Source organism: Balaenoptera physalus (genome assembly GCF_965194825.1).
Source record: "Balaenoptera physalus genome assembly, chromosome: 11".
Taxonomy (NCBI): domain Eukaryota; kingdom Metazoa; phylum Chordata; class Mammalia; order Artiodactyla; family Balaenopteridae; genus Balaenoptera; species Balaenoptera physalus.
The window spans coordinates 42,225,940-42,252,208 of record NC_138896.1 but is presented as its reverse complement, the minus strand read 5'-3'; the positions used below and the strand labels follow the sequence as shown (position 1 = coordinate 42,252,208).

General features: G+C 38.6%; 1 protein-coding gene across 24 annotated transcripts in view; it reads right to left on the bottom strand.

Annotated features, from left to right (window-relative positions):
• Positions 1-26,269, bottom strand: part of MLIP (muscular LMNA interacting protein) — a 296,706-nt gene that overhangs the window by 123,798 nt on the left and 146,639 nt on the right. For 11 of the 24 annotated variants that reach the window (XM_082414296.1, XM_082414299.1, XM_082414297.1 and 8 more), the window contains 3 exons: positions 23,269-23,424; positions 21,216-21,608; positions 5,796-7,355 (listed from right to left, as the gene is read on the bottom strand). In XM_082414296.1, coding sequence (XP_082270422.1) covers positions 5,796-7,355; positions 21,216-21,608; positions 23,269-23,424 — 2,109 coding nt within the window. The remainder of the gene's footprint in view (positions 1-5,795; positions 7,356-21,215; positions 21,609-23,268; positions 23,425-26,269) is intronic. The other 13 variants (XM_082414304.1, XM_082414310.1, XM_082414308.1 and 10 more) reach the window with 4 other exon arrangements.

Sequence of the window (26,269 nt, the reverse complement as noted above, 5' to 3'; positions counted from 1 at the left end):
TTCAGTATATTTCTTTTAGGTTCTCTTAACAATATCCAAATTTGGAGCATATTTCTTTTCTAGTATGTCAAGGCTTCCAGGTATGAAAGCAAATTCATTGGTTTCCCTTCCTCGGTTTAAAATTACAGATCACTCTAGTCACTGTAATTATAACTTAAATAATAAGAATAGGCTGTAATATTACAGGCTGGAATCACCATTAGCTAATCATACAAGGTAGACCTGACCAGCCTGACTTTGAATCCAGCAAAAAATTCAGTGATAACTACTATATCTCTCAAATTTGCAATCTATGGTTTTAGTCATCTTTCCATAAATATCTGTTAAATATTCACTAGATGACAGGTACAGGGCAAAGTTTAGGTTTAAAAAAGGAAATTGCATTTTGTATGTAAGTTTATCAGAGCTAATTCTATTTATAGGCAATGCTAGATATTGTAACATAAATCCTGGGTGTGAAGGTGGGGATAGCAAGAACACACCCTTCCCCTTCAGAAAATACTTCCCACCGCTCTCCTCACCACCACCCCCATCACTGACACATAAAATTCACCACAGGCTCTAGTAATAAAGACCTATAAGATCTCAAAGCAAACTGTACTATTTGCCTTGAGAATCAGGGATTTGAGCTCATGGTTACGCTTTAAGTACAGGTAAATGCCAGGACCTCAAATTACATAAACAACAAGACCCTGAGGAAGGGCCTAACTATACTCTCTCAAGAAGCATCACCTCCTTGGATGTCACCCTTTCAAAGAAACCTATCTCTGCCACCCAACATAAATTGGTGACAACCACCTCTTAGCCTGCTATACTTTTCTCTATACCACTTATGATCTTCTAACATACAAGAAAATTTACTTATTGGGGAGGGGGAGGGTTGTGGACTGTTTCTCTTTCACCATAGAATATAAATGTTCTTTTAGCATGCATTTTTTGCAATTTTATTTGTTTCAACATCTTCACAACTTTGAAACGTATACATAATAAGCACTCAATACATATTTATTGTACGAATGAGTGATTTGTTTTGAACTCAGATTGACCAGTTTTGCTCATGGAGGTACATTTCCTTCTGTTCATTTCCCAGATTATGTAAGGATCAGCAGAAATGGAGAAAGTCGGGCTTCCCTGGTGGCGCAGTGGTTGAGAATCTGCCTGCCAATGCAGGGGACACGGGTTCGAGCCCTGGTCTGGGAAGATCGCACATGCTGCGGAGCAACTGGGCCCGTGAGCCACAACTACTGAGCCTGCGCGCCTGGAGCCTGTGCTCCGCAACAAGAGAGGTCGCGATAGTGAGAGGCCCGCACACCGCGATGAAGAGTGGCCTCCGCTTGCCACAACTAGAGAAAGCCCTCGCACAGAAACGAAGACCCAACACAGCCATAAATAAAATAAATAAATAAAATTAAAAAAAAAAAAAAGAAATGGAGAAAGTCACATAGAAGCTTGTAACCACCAAGTTTTCAGTGTGATATACTTGGAAATGATATGATGCCTTAAAAGAATGAGAGTTTATAAATAAAACATCAGCTATAAAAGTTCATGAAATATCTAAAAGCTCCCAACTGATTCCCTAACCAATCCATGTGTCCAGCTAGCTTTCAGGCCAGGGCAGTGACACCACTGAAGCCTACACAGAGCTTCAGACCATCATCATTGAGGGGCAAAATGTATGAGGTTTTGATGTAATGGCCATCCCAAATTTCCATGTGGAACACCATGATAACTCGTTAGGAGAAAAATGTAAATTATAATGAAGGCAAAAGATATTGGGAACCCAAATACAACTCCATAGATTAATTTTCTGATATTCAGGCTTTCCCAAGGGGAAAAAGTGTCTCAGACAATATACACATTGATCAAAGAGCCATAGGAGCAACATTCAGGGAGACACCCATCCTGTCTAGGACCATGATTATAATGTGAAATAATATTTTTCAACCATATCTGAAATTAGAATATAGCTGTTATACTAATAAAAGCAGATTCCGAACTTTAAGATTCTATCTATGAAAAAGAAACATCAAGCATATCTTATACCTGAATTTAGCCCAGCCTAAGCTAGCTGTTCCATTTCATTTTCATATCAAAGGACAGTAAGGCCAGACTTGGAACTAATATCTTTCAAGCATTGATGTTTTAATTTGATGGCTATCTGTATTCTAGGACCTCTTTCCTTTCAGGATCTGGTAGTGAGTGAAGCTGATCTAAATCTGAAACTCTTTGACTTCAAAGAGGGTTCTGTGCTCAGATTAGCACCACAGTGGAACGAGCCAGACAAGAAACAGTCCGTAAAAGCATATAAATTCTTTGATATCCCAAAGCGTTTGTCTATTTCGTCCTATCAATCTATAAAATAATCTTAGCAATTTAAACAAAACGAATCAAACATCAAAAGAAACTGCAATAAGATTTATCTCTTCCAGTATCCAACAGTGTCCATTTTAGTGAACTTTTTACACTCAAGTTACAATTCTTGCAAATAATAGTTTTACTTATATATATATATACACATACTGATTTTTTACCTACAGAGATAACAGCAAGAAGCAAGGAGGAAATAAATATGACAAATATTTATATGATATATATATGATAAATATGACAAATAAATATGTCTCGAGAGAAACTAATTTTGCAAAAGTTATCATAAATTTTACCCATTATAAGAAACATTTTTTATGTTCAAAGGAACAGATAAAAATGGATTAATTATAATCATTCTCCATATTTTCATACATGTTCATCAAATTTAAGAAGCATTTCTACAAGTTTGAACTTTATTAACTTGGAAATAAAGAAAATAAGCAGAAAAAATAAAGCTAACACTGAAAATTCTTCAATACTGGGGGCAGTAAATGAGCTGGGGAGTAACAGGTCTTCAAAAAACTTGATTTTAGGGCAAAAAAGGACTTCATCAGAAGCCGCTCTGGGCTCACCCTTTTCCAACTCTCCAAAAATGGGACAAAACATGAACAGAACAGAGTGAACCACAAACAGAAACCCTCTAAGAAGCCTGTGGAGTAAAACTACTTTTCATAAAGGTAAAGAATAAGTGTAAGGCAGTATGGTTTAAGAGATAATTGCCAATAAATTCAGGAAAAAGTAATGTTTAGATCACCAGGGGTTTTTTTTCAATACATTACAAATGAATTCCATAATCACACATGTGTATTGAAAAGATAATCACCAGGTCATTTCACCTCAAATAAATCATATTTTCAAACTTAGAGAGAAAGTTAGATTTCCTCCATCCCATTTGCTTTGAAGTTTAAAGTACAAGGACTTAATAATCTTGAAAAATACATTTTAAAATGATCCAAATATTATGTAAATTGGTAATTCTAATCATCATTTCATTCCTTCATGAGAATTAATAAATAAGGCTAAAATGATAATTAATATGAGTTATTGCTTTGTAGCAATAAATCTCAGTAATAAAGAACATGGCTTCAGGAATCAGTAGATTTCAATTAATATAAATGTCAGCTCTGCCAGTATAAGAAATGTAACCTGGGCAAGTTATTCACTGAACTACAGTTTCTTGGTATACAGAATGAAGAAAATAATATTACCAATCTCATATGGTCATGACAAAATTAACTAACATGGTCTCTTTTAATTAAATTTTAACTACTTTGTGTAACTACTAGGATAGTCCTTGACTCACAGAAAGTATTTGATATCTGTTACTGTAATTATCATTACTATCATCACTATTCGATGATAAGGCGAATCTTCTTACATGTCCACATATACTCCTCTGGGATCATCATCTGTATATTTGGTGGAGTTGTTTACCATTTCTGAAATGCCACCTGCTTTCCTCTTCATTAAGCTAAATCCTAAACATTTCCAACAGGCCTGACATTTATGATAACTTCCCTTACTAACCATATCCCATAATAATATTTCTCTTATACTGAATTCAGTGAACTTTTATACATAATCTGTATTATGTTATATTAATATTGCCTTATCCTTGTTTTCTAGCTTTACTGTAGATTTAATAACTCTCTATAGCTTCTCCACGTTATATATATGTATATGTTGTTCTGCTGAATAAAATATATTTTTAAGACAAAGGATTATTTTCCTTAAAAATAAAACACATCCACAGAAAAGCTAGTATAGTGGTGGGCATACAGTAGATGTCTAAAGCATGCTTTGTAAGTTGAATTGTATTGTAACATATTAACAGCATCATGTGGGCTGTTTCATCTTTTCCATGGTAAGTTCATCATCCCAACAGTGACAGAGTTGAACACAATCTCCATGGAACCAACTTGGACACTCCAAAATGGTGTTAATTCAATGCGCTGAACTGAAAATCCAAACCCCCTCCTAATACAGACACTTTCCGAATGTTATTTCATTTATAGAATACTGACTGAATCCTAAGTGTCTAAACTCTATATCTTAAATCACATGAGAACAGTTGGGAAGCCGGTACACTATAGGGCAGAGTTGCCTTCCTCCAGGAAAAATGAACAATGAATGCTATGGGTAACTCCTTCAAATGTTTCCCTTCTCATATTAAAATAAATGCTGATTTCCCATCCTTCCTCAATGGATCGCTTCAGAGCATTTAAAAGTCAATAAGAGGAAAACAAATACAGTATGCTAACACATATATATGGAATCTAAGGGAAAAAAAAAAAAAAAGGTCATGAAGAACCTAGTGGTAAGACGGGAATAAAGACACAGACCTACTAGAGAATGGACTTGAGGATATGGGGAGGGGGAAGGGTAAGCTGTGACAAAGTGAGAGAGTGACATGGACGTATATACACTACCAAATGTAAAACAGATAGCTAGTGGGAAGCAGCTGCATAGCACAGGGAGATCAGCTCAGTGCTTTGTGATCACCTAGAGGGGTGGGATCAGGAGGGTGGGAGGGAAGGAGATGCAAGAGGGAAGAGATATGGGAACATATGTATATGTATAACTGATTCACTTTGTTATAAAGCAGAAACTAACACACCATTGTAAAGGAATTATACTCCAATAAAGATGTTAAAATAAAATTAAAAAAGTCAATACTTCTCCTCTCTTAACTCTACTTCCCTCTACCCAGCCTGTCCATACTTTCCATATTTTATAATCATTAAGTATTCAGTGTTCATAATAAATCAAATAATTTTCACATACAAAGGAAATTTCTATTCTCTTTTGCCCAACATGTATATAGCTAAGTCCATATTGATTTAGCTTGAGGTGTATGGAGAGCAATAAAGAAATCATCATGGTAGAAGGGGAAGAAAATTACTACTAATAAATAAATGCCAGCAAAGGAAATAGAAAGTTTTCAAATTGGCTGGGCAATCATATGGGGCTTGATATATGATAATATTCCATTTTACAGTAATCCTGTCTACTATTTTATCAGTACAGGATATTTTCATGGATAATAGGGTCCATGTTATTAAAGAATCAGAAATGTATCATATTCCCAAATTCCATCTAACTGCTCTAAATTCCATCTTTGGGATCAATAATATAACTCATATTATGCCTGGAAAAAATACCCTTGGAGCCACAGATATAAAAGGTTACCATAAGAGGATTTGCAAAATCAAAGAGGTTTTCAGAAACATGCACAATTTTAGACAGTTTATAATTCATCTACACATTCAAATATACCAAATCCTAGATCCCCTTGCACTATCTCCTTGTAGGAACAGAAAGAATATCATAATTGCTGATTTTTCCTCTGAAAAAAAATGATTCCGTATTTCAAAAGAAACATGCACCATGCAACGTGCAAAAAAAAAAAAAAAAAAAAAAAATACCTTGTGTTTCTTATTTTCAGGGCCTGTTGACATGGACAATGCACAAGGTGAAATCAGCTCGTTGGTTCTTGTTAGAGAGATGGGAGGTGATGGGGATGAAACAGATGACCTGTGGTCAGATATGGAGCTTTCGGATTTCCCAATTCTTGAAGGCAGGGTAAGATTTGGGTGCAGCGCTGAGGGACTGAGGTGGCGCACCTCCGTGGGCGGATTAGCACGAGGGAGAACGGAGCACCCCAGTTGGGGAAGAGAGGCAGAGCCAGCGCTGGAGACAGGGTGTGGGGGAGGAGCTAAAGGTGTCTGCCCCTGGCCAGAGAGAGGTGCTGATGCTCTCTTGGATCTGTTTATCAGGTTTGAAAGAGTTGGGGAAGGATGGTAGCATTTCTCTGGAGAGGGGAGCCTGGCTCTTGGGTTAGTGGGAGGAGACACCGAAGATGATGCCAAGGAGGCTAACGCAGAAGGATGTGGGGAAATATCCCTGGGCTTTCCTGGGCCCCTGAGGTCAGCATCCTGTCTGCCCTTGGAAAACAGAGGAGAAAAGCTTGGAGGGACAGGAGGCAGACCCGTAGAACTGGAGGTACTGGTTTGCAGCTGGGAAATCATTGGGCTGCTCTTCAAAGAAGTGGGGGATGGCGTTTTCTCTACATTCAAAGAAGCAAGGCTGCTACTGCTCTGTTTGGGGGGAGAAAGGGAGGATGCCAGAGGAAGGGGAGCAGCTTTAGTGGAAGAAGGGAAGGGAAAGGATTGCTGGCTGAGATCAGAAACCTGGTTTTCCCTTTGCTCTGGAGACCCCGCTCGCAGGGAGCAACTCGAGAGGGATTTTTTAGGCGTAGGAGAGGTTTGTTTAACTTTTTGATCGAGTGTGAGCCTGGAAGAAGCCAGGGAGTTGAGAGAGAAGGTGGGACAGGAAGCCGGGGAAAGGGGTCTTTGGTGAGAAGGGTTGGACTTGAGGATGGCAGTGAGGAGGGAAAGCCGGGAGGGCACTGGGGATTTCACCCCTGACTTTGAGACGTTCCCGCTGGATGACGCTTGGCTACAGACAGTGGAAGAAGAGCCGTGGAAAGGGGAGGGGAAGGGTTTGGGACTCGGAGAGAGTGAGTGCGTGACGATGCGGACTGGGATGTAGGAGGCTGAATTCGACTTCAGAGAAGCACCGGAGGACAGTGAAGGAGAAGAGGTTCTCGGACTTTCTCTGGGACTAAGGACAGGCGAGGTGACAGTCTTCTTGAGGACTTCAGACGTCAGGCCAGGTTTTTGCTGGACTGCACTTGGACTGGATGAGTGAGAACCTGATAACTGAGCGGGATGGGGGAACTGTGACGTCGAGGACGTGCCCTTCGGTGCAAAAAAGGGTGCAGAGTGAGCGGAAGTTTGAAAGTACGTGGCTGTTTCTTCCACCAGGGCCCCACTGACATCCAGCCTCCTCGCGTGGAACTCCTCCAGGACAGAGGCTCCGGCTAGGTCGACTGGGACAGGTGGTGTTTTCTGATTAGTTGGAGAAACAAAGGAGAAAGCAGGTGGTTTACAGGCAAGCTGCTCAGAGGCAGTGGGAGAAGTTAACTAGAGGAAAGAGAAATAGACAGGGTCATAGGACATCATTTGTGAAACTGTCAAAACATTCTTGTCACTTGCGCGTTTATGCAAACAGTCCTATTAGTTTACACAAAAAGAGGCCCTTAAACCTCTGAGAAAATGGCAGAAATTCTGTTTGGCTAATGGGGCATTGCTTTGAATTTGAAATAAAATATAAATAAACGGTGAACTCTTAGATACTATATCTCATTTATTCTCCAGAATGAACATCAATATAAAATTGTATTTGCATGTCTCCCTTTGGAAAATAATTCATTGACAAAAATCTAAAAGAGTTATCTCCTTTTGGAATTGCGTGATTTGAAAATATTTAAATCACCATCAATATAAATTTCAAAATGCACTTTGGAAAAGGAAATAGGTTTTCTTCCATTGCAAGAATATAAACCATAATATAATAATAATGACTACAATCCTTAAAAACTTTACCACACTTTGAGTGTTAAAAATTCTAAAAATGTGGACTACTCCTACATATTGTAAACCTGAAAATGATGCCCAGAATTCAAAACATGCAGCGCTCAACATCAACATAACTGTGATAAATTGAGAGAGTGAAAGCCAAGGCCGAAACAGAGAGGGAGTTTTAGCTTATGAAAAATATTTTCCCTAATTACTTGCCAGAATGAACAGTTAACAAATGATGTGAGTTATGCTGGAAGGAATGAATAGATACTCTTTCATATGGAAAGAAGCCAGAGTACTTTATCTTTTTTTTTTTTAATTGGAGTATAATTGCTTTAAAATGTTGTGTTAGTTTCTGCTGTAAAATGAAGTGAATCAGCTTTATGTATACCTATATCCCCTTCCTCTTAGACTTCCCTCCCCACCCCCATCCCACCCATCTAGGTCTTCACAGAGCACCGAGCTGAGCTCCCTGTGCTATAGAGCAGTTTCCCACTAGCTATCTGTTTTACACATGGTAGTGTATTTATGTCAAACCTACTCTACCAATTCGTCCCACCCTCCCCTTCCCCCACTGTGTCCACATGTCTGTTCTCTATGTCTACGTCTCTATAGGTGCCCTGCAAATAGGTTCATCTAATCTGCCTGGAACAATGCAAGCCACCAATCCCACATCAAATAAAAAGAAAATAAAGAAATAATGTATCACTTTCAAGAGAAGCTAGGGAGAGCCTGTAAAATAACTGAGTAGCTCTATTCTTGTGCTATTTTTAAAATTATCCAGTACTTTAAGACAAATATTGAAATTATAAATGATTCTAAAGCCAAATCGTTTAAACAGAGGTTTCCCTTCAAAATTATTGATTTGAGTCTATTGATCCATAAGAGAAAAGAAAATATTTTTACCTAATACAGAATTTAGGGAATATCTGTTATTCAAAATATTAATTTGTATTTATTAAGTTATATACTTAATTTATTAAGTTATATATTAAGTTGTATAATGATATTATGTACATTGCATTACATAGCAGAAAAGTGTACGACCATAATTAAACTTAGCAAGAGCTTCATTTATAAACTCAGTAAAAGATATTTCTTGATTTTGCTCTATAACATGTTAAGAAGGTGTCCGTCAGTCCTAATGCAAAGATTTTCATATCATAGAGTTTTGAGTTCTAAACACTGATAAATTCAAACACTCACCCCAAACTTCTAAGTTTCTGAGCAAATGTACCCAAAATATTTTTCTCTTTTTATATGTAAATTCATTTGTGTATTTGCAACACAGAATTCTTGCCACATAAATTATTTTTGAATAATTTTGGCATGTAACCCAGAATATCTGAAAATCAGCGATAATTGAAAATCAAACAGAATTCAATCGAATTGAGAAAGAAAGCTTAACAATGCCCTCACATAAGTTTTGCTTAAAAACAATTCTGCTTATCCAGTATTTGTAAAACCAACTCATGTGATTAGCCATAAGTGAAAGGTCTTCTCTAATTGTTTCCTATGATTGGTCTGTCCTCATGGAAGGAATGAAGAAATTTCGAGGCTATGTACAGTCTCTTTGCATGCTATGCCATAGCTTTTGTTATAAAAAAAATTGAAAATTAATAACAGCCGTAAAAATTCCATTACTTTTTCAGTCATGTTTCCAAATAACTTCAGTTTATATAACAAACTCATTAATTCATTCTGATTATCCACCAAATTATCATGTTAAAATCTCAGGACTGTGATTTTTTAGGGTCTCATCAGAGGAAAAGACTGTTCCCTCCAATTTCCCCAAGACTATGGCTTCTAATTACCAAACATTCTATTACACGAAGTCATATCTTACCTAGTATAAGTAACTCTGAATTTTACTGTACTTTCTAATAGCTTATTATTGAAGAACTTCTAAGAAAAGTTCAAAGGGAAAGATTCTGAAAAGTCTAAGAATGTTTTTTATTATATTTTCCTATTTGATGTATTAATAAGCATTTGCAATATGTTTTTTTTCTAATTTGATGTTATCCTAATTTATACTAATATAAAAATGTGGCACCATATTTTTATAAAATTCCCAGGAGAGGGGAATGCATTTTTTAATGAAAAAGATTCATTTTCCTGAGTTCCTCATATTAATAACTTTAAAAAAAGAGCAAGTAAAGGCATGAATAATTTTATGCAGGAAGAAAGGATGGATACCTGTCAAATGTTCAGTCAAGTAGCTCGAAATAGGCCCTTTATTTTAGCTCTTTCCTGTAAATCCCTTACTGATGATAATAAACTTCTTTGATGATGCCTACAAATTATATCAATCTTTTCATCCTCTCCCATTAATAACCCCTGTTCTGTTCTCTAGGTTCTCTAATTCCTTCTCTCTCAAACTTGTTCTCTGTCTTCTCCACCATTTATTTCTAACCTGATATTTGTTGATGTCTTTGCTTCAGACACCTCTCTAAAATCACCCCTGGCTATGTTCTCCAATCCCCAGCCCTCTTCTGATTCCTTGAGCTCCCTTACCACATACCTCCTCCAAAATCATTTTCAAAACTCTCTTCTCCTAGAAAAGCTATCCTGAGCTCTAAATACATTCACAGTAATCTCTGTAACAGAGGATGCTTACAATGTTCTGCTCTCATCAAGTGGATGGTCTTAATCCTAAATCCACATTGGATCCTGCATAATAGAGGCTATCAGTTATTTTAACAACCAGTCTCTGTAGTATAGCTGCCTTGTCATTTTAGTCAATCTCAAATTAACTGCTTCTCAGCACTATTCACAGTAGCCAACACATGGAAGCAACCTAAGTGTCCATAGACAGAGGAATGGATAAAGAAGATGTGGTATTATATACAAAGGAATACCACTCAGCCATAAAAAAGAATGAAATAATGGCATTTGCAGCAACACGGATATGACTAGAGATTATCATACTCAGTGAAGTAAGTCAGAAAGAGAAAGACAAATACCATATGATATCAATTATATGTGGAATCTAAAATACGACACAAATGAACCTATCTATGAAACAGAAACAGACTCACGGAGATACAGAACAGACTTGCAGTTGCTAAGGGAGTGTGTTGGGGGCGGGATGGACTGGGAGGTTGGGATTAGCAGATGCAAACTATTATATATAGAGAAAATGGATAAACAACAAGGTCCCACTGTATAGCACAGGGAAATATATTCAGTATCCTATGATAAACCATATGGAAAAGAATATTAAAAAAAAGAATGTATATATATATATATATGTGTAACTGAATCACTTTGCTGTACAGTAGAAATTAACACAACATTGTAAATAAATTATACTTCAATAATAAATAAATAAATAAAATTAACTGCTTCTGTGTATATTCAGTTTTTCCTAATGTGTCCATGAGATTCCAAAACATCTGAATAAAAGCCAAAATGTCTGACCTGCTGCCTGACGGTCTGAATAGTTCCCAAGATTTGAACCACGTTGGTCCATATAGTTGTGCTCTTTCTCCTGAATCTGTACAGTTTCTGCAAGGCAGAAACTCCTGATTCTCCTTTGTCCTTGCATGCAATCATTACATTATAGCACCTTAGCCTCCTAAACAAACCTGCTGATCTGTCCTCTTCTCACTGATGGACACTTGCAATGTGACTGAGCAGATTCTCAGCCTTTCTTACCTGAACAATTTAAGTCATCTTTTTGGTATTCCTATTTCTAGTTGCACCCAATTGCACCTATCTTCAGACTGACCTGTTGAAAATCTAATCAAAACACACCAATGCTCAAGATGCCACCAATACTTTCCCACATCTACCATGAACTCAAGATTGTTCCTTCACAACACAGCCCCTCTCCTCCTAGCCAGTCTCATCTCCCTTATCCCCTGCTATTTTTCATTTTAGGTTTTAGAAATACTTATTTAATCTCAACCTTCTTGCCAATATTGTCAACACTCTAGCCATCTTGTTCTTTTGCCGATCCACTTGGCAAGTCATTATTCTTAAATCAATTACGCTCCTAGACCTAGTCTACTTAAAGCTGTTATTTAAAAAATATAACGGAACCCAGGGCCACTGCACTCGATTTAAGAACTTGTCCTGTACCAGGGCACCAGCTGAGAGTGGGGCTGAGCTTTCCTACACTAAGCAGATGGGGTACCTTTTTCTAATTCACACATGGACTGGGTAAGGCACTGTAAATTGGTGTCATCATAAATTTAAGGTCTACAGTCTCAGCTGGGCTGTGTACCACTCAGCTTTTTTGTGGGTCGTTTTGGATTTTTTTCTTCTTTTCTTATATTTTGACCTCAGCTTCCTCTCCTGTTCTAAACAACAGCCATCCACAAAGTTAGCACTCACTAACCCTTTTCCCAGAACCTCCCTCGTTGTTTGCAACAGATGACTGAGATTCCTTTTCTCCAAGGAAAATTGCGATTACCGGAAAAATTAAATCTTTTCTAGACCTATTCTTATCCCCTTTCCTTCATTCTAAAGAAAAATAATGTCTTTTCCTTTTTTAAGAGTAAATTTCCCTCTGTGCTCTGAATCCCAGCAGCTTTTGCCTTCTCAGGGATCCCATTCCATTAACTATCCCTTATATGCTACGTATTCATCCTTTTTCTATTTTACTGGTTCTCTCATCCTAACATAAAGCAGAATACTTCTCATCATTAAAAAGATAATAATAACTATCATGTAGTAGACTGTAAAAATGTCCACATTTTTCTACTCTTTTCATAAGAAAGGCAAAGTCCTTTTCCTCACTCACCCTTTAACCTCACCTGGCCATATGACTTGTTTTGACCAGTGGGATGTTAGCAAATGTGATACAAGACACAGTGACTTGAAAAGCACTTGTGCATTGGGGCTTACTGGCTTGCTGAGCACAGAGCATCACCACAATGTAAATGAGCCCAAGCTAGTCCCCTGGAAGATGCCAGACCACATCTCAGCTAACCAACCACCAGCCAGCAGCTGACCCAGCAGCCAATTGCAGACCCATAAGTGAACCACAGCAAAGATCAGCTGAGCCTGACCCAGAGCTGCAGAACCACCCAGTTGAACACAGCCAAATTGTTGACCTGCAGATTTTTGAGCTAAATATATGGTTGCTGTTTGAAAACACAATTTTGGCACTGTTTGTCAAGCAACAAAATCTAACTGATAAAAACACATGCACACGTATGCACCAAGATCTGTGGTGCCTGTAAATACCCTAGTTACAAGTCTATGTAGATTTCTTCTCAGTCACACCTGTCCCTACCATCACTGTGTTGATTTCCTTACTTATTCTGGCCAACACACCCTAAAATGACTTCTCAAACAGCCACCCCCACACACACTGCCTTAATCCCCTCCTCTTAAGTATAGATGGAGACTGTGACTTGATTCTAGTTAATAGAACCTGGCAAAGGTGAAGGGATTTTGCAAATGTATTTAAGGTTCCTAATCAGGTGACTTTAACTTAATCAAATAAGGGATCCTCCTGAGTAGGCATGCCCTAATGCAATAGGGAAGAACAAATCTGACTCCATATTGGATGTGTTTCTTTTACTTTAACCTGTGTATCTATTGCTTTAGCTACAAGTTAAGAATGTTGCCTATAGCCTGAAATATGCAGGATAGCCCATTCTCAAGGCTCTAACCTTTAAAGGTGTAACACTTTTCCATTCATATAGAGATAAAAAGTTGCAGAACAGAATAACATCTGTCTTGTTGAAGGTTTATAGGAACATTGTGACCAGACCTACAGACCTATGTGGACAGCTGCAAGAACAAAGGATTCCAACACCAAGAAGTTTGCAACAACTAACCAAACCACCTCCTCTTTTTAGATAAAAGAAGACTGAATTCCAACTCAGGGAACCTGGTTCCTTGGGGCACTAGTCTGCCATCTTCTTGGTCTGCTAGCTTTCCAAATAAAGTCGCTATTCCTGGCCCCAACAACTCATCTCTCAATTTATTAGCCTGACATGCGGTGAACAGTACGAGCTCGGACTTGGCAACACTAATAAAATGAGCCCTTTAAAAGAGGGTCAGAAAGCTAGAGATCAAAGTAGCAGCTTTAAGAAGCAAGTTGCCATGAATTCAACAGCCTCGAGGAAATGAATTCTGCCAATAACATGGGGGAACTTAGAGGCAGACCCTTCCCTTAGGAGAGCTTCCAGGTGAGATGAACTTGACATCTTGATTTCAAACTTGTGAGACCCAGCTCAGCTGCCCAGGCCTCTGATCTAAAAAACCCTGGAGAAAATAAATAGGTGTTTTTTTTTAAGCCACTAAATTTATGGTAATCTGTTATGCAGCAATAGAAAAGTAATGTACTTCCCCTGACTTCTTAACAGATTTTACCCCCTGCTCTTCTGCAGAAACTGTTATCACCAATGTCTACAATGGTTTATTTTTTCCTAAGCCCCACAGGCACTTGAATCGCTTATCTCTTCTGATTTCTCTACAGAATCTGACTTGCAATCTCTTCATCCTTTTCAAAACTGTTTTATCTGTGGCCTCTATATCATCTCTCTCTCCTAGTGTATTTCCTAGTATATTTGATGAGCCCTTATCATACTCCTTCCCTTTTCCACCCTCTTCTTGTGTGTCAGTTCTTCCCTAGCTGTCCTCACTGTCTGGAATGCCTGGGCCCTGTTCGTCAGCCAAGAACACTTTTACTCATCTTTCACATTTCAGCTCAGACAACGTGAACCCTTCCTGGTGATCCAGGATGATCTAGGTGTCCTCCCTCTAGATGTTCCTTGAACCTGTCACCTTTCATTGTCATTATTTTCAGATGCAACTGTTTTCCAAGCTCCTTGAAGGCAGGTACTAAGTTTTTTTAAAGTTTACTCCCCTAGTGTCTAATGTCTGGCATGTTACCTTCATGCAGGAATGAGAAAATAAAGTGTCTAGTGGGTGTAGGAACAGAAAGCCAGAGAGGAGAGTTGTGGTGTCACATCCTGACACCTCCCTCCACAGTGGCATCGTCACCTCCCTCTGTGGTTGGCCCCTCTTACTCTGCTCCAGACTCTGGGCATGAGGGTGGAGAGAATGATGGTTCTTAGATCCACAGGTCCGTCTTCTCCTCACCAGCAAGACAAACATTTGAGTTCTGATACCAAAAGTCGGGAGACCCTCCTTTTAAAAGTCTTCCTCACCCTTCTGCTGAAATTGTCAAAGCAACTTGATTTTCCATAAATGTACTTCCTCTGCCCCTCGGGCTATTGGTACAATTGATCTCAACCAGAAGAAGCAACCAACCACCAGCGAGGCATCACAGGGATTCTGCCAGCATCAGAGCAGAGCCAGGGTCCCCCACTGAGTCAGAGGAACTCTCTTTGGTGTGTCCAGTGTCACTCACCATGGACGGTGACAACGTAGGTTAAATGGGTGGAATAGGATGGAATCGTATACTCACCCTAAACAAGAAAGGAAATGGGGAGTTGGCAATGGGAAGAGTGCTAGATAAAGATTGTTAAAGCAATAAAATCAGTTGGTCAGGGGTATGTATATCAATTAAAAGAATGAGGGCCTCTACATTTTTAATCATCTCAACTGCCTCAAGGCAATTATACTATCGAGTGAGCCCAGCCAGAATCTGCGTTACTACTTGGATGACCTCCCACCTGCTATGCAAGGCAGACTCCTGTATTGTTTTCTTTGCTGCTGGGCCCCATGTAGCTCTGCTCTGCATGCAGTTAGAAAGTCATCCTGTTGATGGGCATGTACAAATGACTTCCTTGCATTTCAATAGAAACATGCCATTTTTCAGGAACCTGTGTCTCCAAGCTAGTCTTTTCAGCAGTTAGCAGAACTAACATGGAAGTTTAACCTCCCAGCTTTTTTCAGAGTCTTCAACCTCTAAATCCCTAGGCCAAAAGCTATGAACAATGTGTTTTAACAGGCAAAATACAAAACAACAGCCAAGCTATGAGGCTGGAATCCTAGGCTGTCTTCCCTCCTCTAATATAATTTTTCTCTGCTGTAAATTAAGAGAGTTATGTAATGATGTCTGTTCCCTATTTATATGACAGGGTCATGGGAAAAGGAGAATCATTCATTCATTCATTCATCAGATACTTTCTTAGTACCTATGGTGTCCCAGGCATTGGAGTTAGGTGATGGGGACAGAAGGCGAGAAGATTTTTTGCCGTCACAGGGCTCACAAATCTACTGGTGTAAGAGAGACATATAAAGGCTATTCTGATACAATGTGCTGGTATGAATAGGGTATTTCACTATAAAACAAAGGCCCACGACTATAAGAAAGGTTTCTATGTCAGATGCCCTGTCCAAATAATTTGTTGCAATCTCTTTTCCATGGATCCCTAAAATCTAGTTTCTTAATTAATATGTGTGCCAATGTCCAAATTTCCCAGAATTTTTTGTAAGAACCTCCTCTATTTGGCCACCGCTAGTTCTACTGATCTTATTTTTCATGTCCTTTCTTCCGTTCTGACATCCAAGCTATGTTTGAACCAATATATAAAATGTTTCCCTTCTCCCATGTTCCTTACCCTGTGCCCCCAAACATGCTGCCATTTCCAACTTTTTAAACACAGTGACTCCTTCCTGAGAACGCTTGTGGGCCAGGAACTGTTCTAGGCCATATATTTAATCTCATTTAATCTTCACAAGGAAGGTTGCTGGCATCACCCCATTCTACAAATGAGGACACTAAAGTTTACGACCACAAGTAACTGCCCAGAGGAGTGTGACCATAAGTTGCCAGTCTCATTTTTGCTTTTTCATACCATCTCTCTAATGTGTGACCTCCCTTTCACTACTTATCCATTTCTCAACTTGATTTCTGCCCCATTACCCCACTCACACTGTTCCCATCAAGGTCACCAAATGACCTCCTAAGTCCTATGTTTAATGGACTTTGAAGGCCCTACTTTATTTGGCTTTGTTTTGTATTTTATTTTGACTTGTATTAAATTTATAATATTTTCTATTGTGTTATATATTATATTATTTTCATAAATCATATTATAGAATAATATTTTAGTAGAAGGTGCCAGTCTGCTCTTCCGGAGCAGAGCTGGTCAGATGCCGGACAACCTCATCCCCTCTCCCAGAGGAGGAGTAGCCCAGAGGAGGTGTGTGTCCAAGCAGGTAACGGGGCCAGACTCTGGGCTCTAACCTGGGAGAGCAGGAGGGCTGCCATATCCCAAATTGAGGTGGCAGCCAGGTCAGACCCTGATTCCCTAGCCCCATCCCTACACATCTGGTTCTAATAATAATCATGCAGGAGAGGGTCCCCTCCCTTCCTTGCAGGGGACACACCTCCCTGCAGGGACCCCTAGTGCTTCACCTGCAACTCTATCAGCAAAAGGCCTTTTGATCCTTCCCTTCCCTTTGATCTTGGCCTCTTGATCTCCTAGCTTCTAATCTTCTCTAAATCAAGCAGCAGCATATATTAACCTGGCTGTCCCACTTGGCAGAATTACTTGTTGCAGGACAGTAAAAAAATCTGTCAAGGGAGCTAGAAAATATGAAAGTAGAATGTTGGAGAGGAAAGCTGCATTCTCCAGGAAGCCTCCCGGCATAAAAGGGGGAGAACCATGTGACTCCTATGTGGTAATTCCATGTTCATTCTCAAAACATGTCATGCTGCCAGAATGTTCTTTCACGGTTGGTATTTTGTATTCCCGAACGGATATGATTGATCTCAGATTCATTTGAGTTTTAGAAAGAAAACATTACTGAGCTACGTTTAAATTATTGATTAATTAATGTTTATATATTTTATGTATTTGGCCTCATTTATAAACTATTTTTTAGTCGAAATTCTCTTTAGCTTTCCCTGCATGAAACCCCTCTCTCCAACTTCTTTGTTCCCCTCTCAGCCTCCTTCTTTGGCTTCTCATCTTTCACTGGCACTTTATACTTGACTGTGTCCTGCGTTGTATCTTGTGTCTTCCTGTTTTGCATTATTTCCATGAGTAAACAGCTCCATTCTAATAGTTTCAGCTCATATAGGAAATACTTCCAGTCTCCCATCTCCCTCCTATGTCCAGATTCATATTTCCAGCTTCTTTCTTGATAGCATTGCATTCTGCCACCAGGCATCTCAAACTCAACATTAGATATCTCATCTCTTCTTATCCCTTCCCAAGACCTGTTATTCTTTCCTCAGTTAATGCCAACATTCATTCAATTTCCTTGGTTATAAATTTCATTCATCACTGATTTTTTTTTCCATATGTTATCAATGAACAAATCCAGTTCATTCTACCCCACACAGTCCCTCTTTTTATTCCCACAGTCACTGTTTTAGCTCCAGGCTTTATTGTAGGTCTTTCAGACAAATCATTCTGTTTTTATACGTGTATATTCACCTCTCTTTTAAGTCTAATACTATCCCTAGGAAAGTCAATTCTTAGCCATCTACTCCAAAGTTCAAGACATTAACATTCAAAAACATTACTCTTTTCTTTCTGAATTTTATTTGAAAGGCTTTTGATTCAACTGCTTATATTATACAGTCTTTTTAATTTTGACTTACGCTTTAAAATTTTAAATTCTTTAATGATCTTTAACATAACGTACTTTTGCATAAACATGCCACCTCAGCAAAAGTATTTGGAACACAAAATACACTCAACCCAATATTTGTACTGACTTTGTTCAAGATAATATAGTAACCACTATAGAGAAAAAAGTGTTTAATAAAAATGGGTTTAACGTGGACCTTACCTCTAAAAACTTTACAATCTGCTAGGTGAGATAAGGCATGAACCTAAATAGTTATAATACATGCTGGAATAGAATAATTGTTATAGAAGATGTACAGAAAAAGCTACCAGAATTATATTGAGGGAGAGTTTGCTTTCACTGAAGGAACCAAAGCAGGCTTCATGAAGGAGTCAATATCTGAGCAAGGACTTCAAAGATGTGAACTTTTAAATATTTATGCTTTTCATACACCTTATTGAACCTCATGTATATGTAAGACACTCTACTAAGTGCTAGAGGTACAAAAATGAACAAGGGACAGACCTTGACTTCAAATAGTTCTCAGTCTAGTGAGGAAGAAAGATAAAATCCATCATTATAATCAGGTGAAAAGAAGTTATATTGGAGATTTTCTAAAAAGACTACAAACTACAAGGAAAATGACAAAGATATAGGAGAGAAACTAACTCCTCTTCAAAGGGAATGTCTCTAGGAAAAGGTACTGCTTGGGCTGAGCTTAGAGCATCAAGTAGCCATGGCCACATGAAGATGGGCTGAGAAGAGAGAAGAATCACACACAGAGGAATCAAGGACCAGGGATGCAAAGGTATGACATGTATACTTTGATGACAGTTCAGGAGAGCTGAAGAATAGAAGTACCAGATGTGGAAAGAAAATGACATCTAGGCTAGGTTATAGGAAGGTTAAAGGTCAGACTAGGAGCTAAGTAAATTTTTTTTAGGAATAGCTTCATAAATTATTCCTGACTAACTGATAGTGATAATATATAGACAATTCTGTACATGGATTCATTTTTACCAGGTGGATCAGAAATACACTTAATTAACTGCATTTCTGATTGAAAAGCTGATGTTGTTGGCATCAGGTAATCCAATCATGGGATAATCTTTGGACTTTTTACATTAAGCTTCGACTACTGACTATATTAACTTCTCAGAGTGCCTTCTTTAATGCTCTGGCCATTTCTGTTTAGCTTACATTTAACAGTCATCTCATTTTCACTTTTTTTTTTTATGTTTATTTCATGATGACCTACTATTCATCACTCAAATGGATTACTATAGGAAATGGAATCCGGAACAATGGTTATTCCCAAACATTTCAGGACCCAGTTTTCCTCCATCTATAGTAATCATAATGCTCATCCACCACTAATGAATTAGGCTGAGCTTTGCCTTTTCATTTGGAACTTTGATAACATGAACTATAACCTACTTCTAACTGATTTTGGCAAAAAGATCCCAAATGTGTGTTTTGTCTCTGGTTTGCCCTCTATATATTTGGTCACATGAAAACAAAATAAATGACAAACTCAGCAGAAGAAATCTATCAGTTGAGGAAAAGAGTAAATTGAAAAGCCAAACATTGCTTCATTAAGAATATTTTTCTTTACTTATATTTGGTATCACCATGTCTACATGTTCTTCAAAGGCCACGTTAAACTACCCTCCACACACTATGGAAACTTTCACATTGCCAACTTGCTTATTTCGTCATCTTTCCTAAGGCAAGAAAGAAATGTTTAAGCCTACCACCACTTACTGAGAATATGTTTAATTATATGATTAGAATATTCCAAATAACTAGCTGAGAATAAATTTCAAGGAGAAATAAATGTTTTAGTCCAATAGACCTGGGTGGTGCTACCCCAGTGAGAGTCTTCTATCACCAAAAGACAGCATGAGGATACTGGATGCTTGAAGGTGACATAAATACATCATCAGGAAGTCAGTGAAGGCTGCATAAATAAAGATGAGGTGGCACCAAAGATAAGATGCCTATGCTACAGTTTTGTGTAGGTCCTGGTAGTACCAAAAGTCCAACTCAACAATAAAAATGTTCTCCCAACTACTTTGGTATGCTTGCAAGTGCCTGGTCTAGCAGATTCTAAATAGGACATCTTGGTATTGACTCATGCTCATTGTCACGGGGAGCACCCATTATTTACTCCCAAAGCCAAGCCAGTCTCTGCATTCCTGACATTCTATGCCTTGTCAAAGGCATCTGATAACTTCATGACAACAAATAGCTAGTCATCCTATTTTTTTCCCTTCAAAATCCCTCCCTCTTCACCCCCTTTCTTTCCTGCCATCACAGCTATGAGTGTTCTCCTACTGTATCAAAGCATTGACACCTTAAAGGAACCATTCAATCTTGCTGCTAAGCTTTGGGGTGAGATCTTCTCCCTAATTCTCTGAGGCCAGTCCTGCTTCTGGTGGTTTCCAGGAATACAGTCAATATTTCCCTGAAGTCACACAGGAGGAAATGATTTTCCTTACACACTCTTAATTCCTTTTACTACTCTTTTACTAGTTTAAAAGTAAAGTGTCTACATCCAGTTGATGTATTTTTGCTGGATCTTTCTCATCTCTGAAATGTGCTTCTTCATGCACCCAGCCCACCAAGAACTGTCTCCTAAGAAATTCCCTTTACTGACTTTCTCCAAGAATTTTCAGAAGGAAGAGTTAATATTCCCCCAAATACACTCTAGCTAAGTGTTTTACATATTCTCTTCAGCCAGTTCACAGCATAATTGTATACAATCCTTATCATCTTATGAAATTTATTTCTTATGAATTTATTATCTATATTTACACTGTGACGGTTTATGATCTTGGGATTTTAGTTTTTTAATATCTCTTTCCTTGAGAGTTTTGTACACCTTGATGCCTTGAATAAATAGGAAGGCCTTTGCAGACAAGGGGTATGAAACTTTTTTTTCTTTTAATGACAAGAAGAAAAACCTACCGGCCCATGTTTTTGCTGAGGAGCCATCCCATGAGGCATTTCAGGATGTGACGGAACCTGGAGGTCTGCCCCCCAAGTTTTGGGGCGTACCACATCAGAGACCAGACTGGAGGAGATTGCTAGAGACGTGGGCCGAGCAGCTGTGGTGCCCATCCCCCCTGGGGGGCCTTGTTCACCTTTTCTGCTTGGAGCTTCATCTTCCCCCTCAGAGTCCACAATAAAGACATATTCAGCTTTGAAGAGGTCACTTTGCTGCATTCCTTGAGGTTCGTTTGCTTTAAGTCCCCTTCCTTGGGAAGCCTTGTCCTTGACCTCTAAAGGATAAGTCAATGTTCCTCGGTCTCTCTCTCGTTGGCTCCCAACATTCAAGGTCAAGTACTCATTGGAATCAGACTGCAATAAATGTAGAGACATAAAAGCATTGATGTTGCTTTGGTAAATGCTTCTTTTTGGCATGTACTCTTTCTTAAAACCTTAATCTGCTTATAACCTCCAAGGACAAAAGTTTTTACAAATATATCTAAAAATCAGGTTGGCATAGAAGAGATTGGGTTGAAGCTAATGGTTTACTTTTACTAACCCACTTGTTTGTCCTGGTCCTAGCCCAAACAGTTTAGGGCTCAGAATCAAAGTCAGCAAAACCTGCTTTCAAATAAATCCTTATATGACTTTTTAAAAAGAGAGGAAGAGAGCAATGTTTTCCATAAAGACATTCACAAAACAAATGGGGATTTGTCATGGGTTTAATTAATGGTCAAGCAAAACTTGTGGCTGTGTAGATACCATTGCCATCTGCAAATGAATATCCTTATCTTTGGAGGCTTCAGAGATCTGCAACCAAGATTGATTCATACATCTATAGTCCCACACTCATAGCACCTAATCACAAAGGATCCCATGAATATATTATGTGTACTTGAGTACTGTTAGGGAGAAATTTCCCAGGAGGGCTTTATGTAGCATTCAGAATTTCTCTGAAATAATTTGGTCCCAACAGTCTTTGAAATAAGATGACATTGTAAGTCCCAGGTTATATATTACTACTTGCTAGATAAGATGTTTTCATATAGACAACGAGAATCAGATAATTTTATCTCCTACAAGTTGGCTCAAAAAATACCACAACGTTCCCTCAGTCACATTTTATTTATAATAAGATAGTATTAAAATACATTATAAAGAAAAAATTTTTTTACCCAAAATGTCACTATTTAACAAAAGTCATTTTTAGGTTTTTGTTTGTTTTAATTTCTTTTTCAGTCTTGGTCTCTCTTTAGATAGGTATAATCAGGGTATAAATACGACTTTATAATCTATTGTATCACTTAATAGTGTAAGATTAACATGTTCCATGAAATTACGTAACCATTATAATTATAACTTCATCAAGGTGATGTATTATCATATGCTTAGCTTTTCTCTAATTGTTAGATATTAGGCTCCTTTTATTTTTCTCTAATTATTTTCCTATATAACACTTTTTTTCCTCTGTACTATTTCTCTGGGATGCATTTCTAAGAGTTTAAACATTAAAAAGTTATAAACAGTTGTATGACTCTGGATAAGGGTTTTCCACCAAAACTGTACAAATTCACAAAACTAGCAGCAAAGTGTGAGCATGCCAACATATCCACAATTGCCCCAAATTCAGATATTACACTTTTTTAATGTTGCTAATCTGTTACACGTAAAATAACACCTCTCTCTTTTATCTAGTATTCTTTAAAGATAAATTTAAACTTTGTAAAAATTTTGTTTTTATTATTTTAAGATACACTTGGGAGGGGAGGTGCCAGGAGGCCGAATATATCACATGAACAGCAAACAAAAGGATGTCAAGTCAAAAGGGTTGAGAATAATGTATTGGAGAGAACCTGAGATTTGATAACACTGAAGTTCCTATTACATAGTTATATTTTTAGCCAATCTTAGATTTTCCCAGTTATCTCACTTTAAGCAGAGAAAATAAACATCCATACAAATTTACAAGTCATTATGATGGATAATTTAATGTTAATTGCTTGATATAAAAAATAGTAAAAAATAATCCTACCCTATTTACAGTTTCTGGAGTCTTATCACTTGGTTCCTCAGGAATTTTAACAATGAATTTAGAGGTGTCACCCAACTGGGAGTGGGTTGGTAGTCTTCTCACAGTGGGGACAAATGTGAAGATCAGAGGTTTGGCTTCAGAATCACCAGAAGAGACCTATGAGACACGTAATAAATTAAACTTTCAGTCTTATCAAAGGTTTATTTTGACTTTATTCTGTATATATTATATTTATCTCATTTATTTTGATAAATTGCCTATTGTCCTATGATCATGTGTATGGTTGGCAAAGAGAACATCTATTAAAATATTCATAGTGTATCCGATCCTTTTTTTGTGAAAATATTTATCGGAGAAAGAAATACAACCCAAGGAAGATCCTACTGTAGGACATGGCAACAGAAGAGCAGGTTGGCAAGTTGAGCTGCTGGAATGTTGCAAGTTAACATGGATAAAAGTTAATCTCAAAACAGACCAGATGCTGTGTTTGTGATGACCCCACAGAGGTCAAGGACTTTTATCCATTTAACCCTGGGTTAGCAGGTTCAGTGTGACTCATAATCACCAAGCATGCGTGAAACTTCTGACATATATCATTAATGAGAATGCTAAAATGTGAATTGAAAATTGAAAGTTTACTTTTCTAGCTGCCAGGATACCAATGCCTCTTCTCGAGGATATACCTTCTCTTTCATTCATTCTTTATTTATTCAAAAACCATTTTGTTAAGTATTTGCTGTGTGGCAGGTACTCAGGAGCTACAGATACAACAGCATATAAGAAACAGCCAATAGACCAGTCACAAGTAGGAAAAGCATATGCACAGAATAGGAAGGGAAAAGCGATAAGGGATGCCTACCCAGTCTGGGAAGCTCCATAAAAGGCAGCATCTGGAATTTAAGTCCTAGTGAAGAGGAAGATAAGGGTCTTCCAGGCTGAGGAAACCAGCTGAGTGAAGGCATGGAAAGCAACACTGGGTGTGAATCAAGCTTGAGTTCTGTCTTATTGACACTGAGAACCAAGTGTTGTAGATTGGGAATGAGATCGTCACATTAGAATGTCAGGTAGGTAATGCTGGTTTTATAAGACCCAAGGCTAGAGATCAGGACAGAAAGCCAAGAGTAATAGATGGAGGACTAAATGGAACGGCAGAAAGAGAAGATGGTACTGGAGATTTCTCTTTTGAGACGTTTGGGTGAGAAGTAGGATGAGAGATGGAGAGTAGTTAGAAAGGAAAGTCCAGTCAAAGAGGTGCCCTTGTTGGTCTGTAACAGGATAGACGTGAAGACGTCTGTAGACTCGGGGAAGGAACCAGTAAGAAGGAAAGTGGAGCAAAGTCCTGGAGGAAGCAGGCAGAAAAAGCTAAAGCAACAACAGAAAGAACATGGCCTCCTCTGAGAAGGGAGAAAATTAATGGAAATACAGAAAAGCTCTGACTGTGGGTCAGTGAGAGAAGTTGGAAGGTGAGGGGACTCATTTTGTACATAATCCATGTTCATGATGTGATCAGCCCCATCTAGTCAGAGTGAAACTGCCACGCTGCCACCTCCATGCCTCTATCACGAGAAATGTAATAACCCTGGCAGGAACCCCCAGGCTCCTCTCCCTTCATGTCGTGCCACCCTTGTGTGTCTTATCTCAACATGCCCTTTAAACCCGATCACATCAGCTGCATGAGAAACCCAGCCATCCCTGTATCCCTGTGTGCAATGCACACCTCTAGTTTTGTTCCCTTCTTGTACCTGTAACCGAGAAGGACCCTCTGAGGCCTTCCCAGAATAGATCCTCACCCATGTCGTTCACCTGCTTTTCGCCTGTAGAAAAACTTTAGTCAAAGAATAAATTTAATCAGAGAAGTGAGAAAAGGCAGAAAGAAAGGAAAACAGTCAAGCAAGACAAAATAATAATACTTTAGCCATTAAACAAAGTCAAGGACCTTTAGTTCTTCCTCAAGGACTACGGATAACATTCTGAGCCATGTCCTTTGAGCTGTTTTGCAGATACTGAAACCCCCACCTGGTGGAGGAAGTTAACTGTTTGCTGCCCACAAGCACATAGACCCCCACACCGGTTAGAACCAGAAGGCTGATGATGCTGACTCCTAATTACCTCACCACCAACCAATCAGAAGAATGTCCATGAGCTGACCACACCCTGTTCCTTGAACATTATAAGACTCTTCACTACCCCCTCTAGGGAGGGACACACAGTTTTGCAGGCATTAGCCAACAGTGGCCCCCTTTGCCTGGCAAAGCAATAAAAGCTAGTCTTTTCTACTTCACCCAAAACTCTGTCTCTGAGTTTCTATTCAGCACTGGTGAACAGAGACTGAATTTCAGCAACATACCATGATCCAACTCTTAGAAAGTTTTCACCATACACTTTCTGGAATTCAGGCAGTTGTCACACATCCCTCCACATCCTTAACCTCTTCTCTACATGTTCTGACTCTAACTAAACCATGGTTCCTGCTGAAGGACTCTGCTTCCTGAGAAGCTCTCTGTTTCCTTTCACACTGGGTGACCCACCAGAAGTAGACTAGGTATCCTCTGTGCACTCTTTTCTGCTTCCAGACTATTCTTCTTCCCTCTTACCTACAAACTTCCAGGTTTGAAGCTCCTGCCATCCACAAGTCTACACCATTCACTACCTCTTCTTGTTTCAGCCATCTGCCCACCCCCAAGTCAAACCCTTCTTTCTTTGAAGATTTACTTCTGGGGTTAACACCACACTTTTTATAATACCCAATATGATATCCCATGGGTAATTTTTCTAATAGCGTGTTTCACTGACCTCTACTCTTCCTTGCCCTTCACATCCTTAGCAACAACCAGTAGCCACAACACCACCATAATTTCAGGGTTTTCTCCTTCTCTGACCAACACTTCTTTTCTTTCCACACCATCTCTTCAATTCTGTGACTCCAACATTTCTGGGAAACCACCAAAATGAAAGTCTACTGATCCTTCCAACATTAAGTTTTCCCAGACTTCTTTTTTTT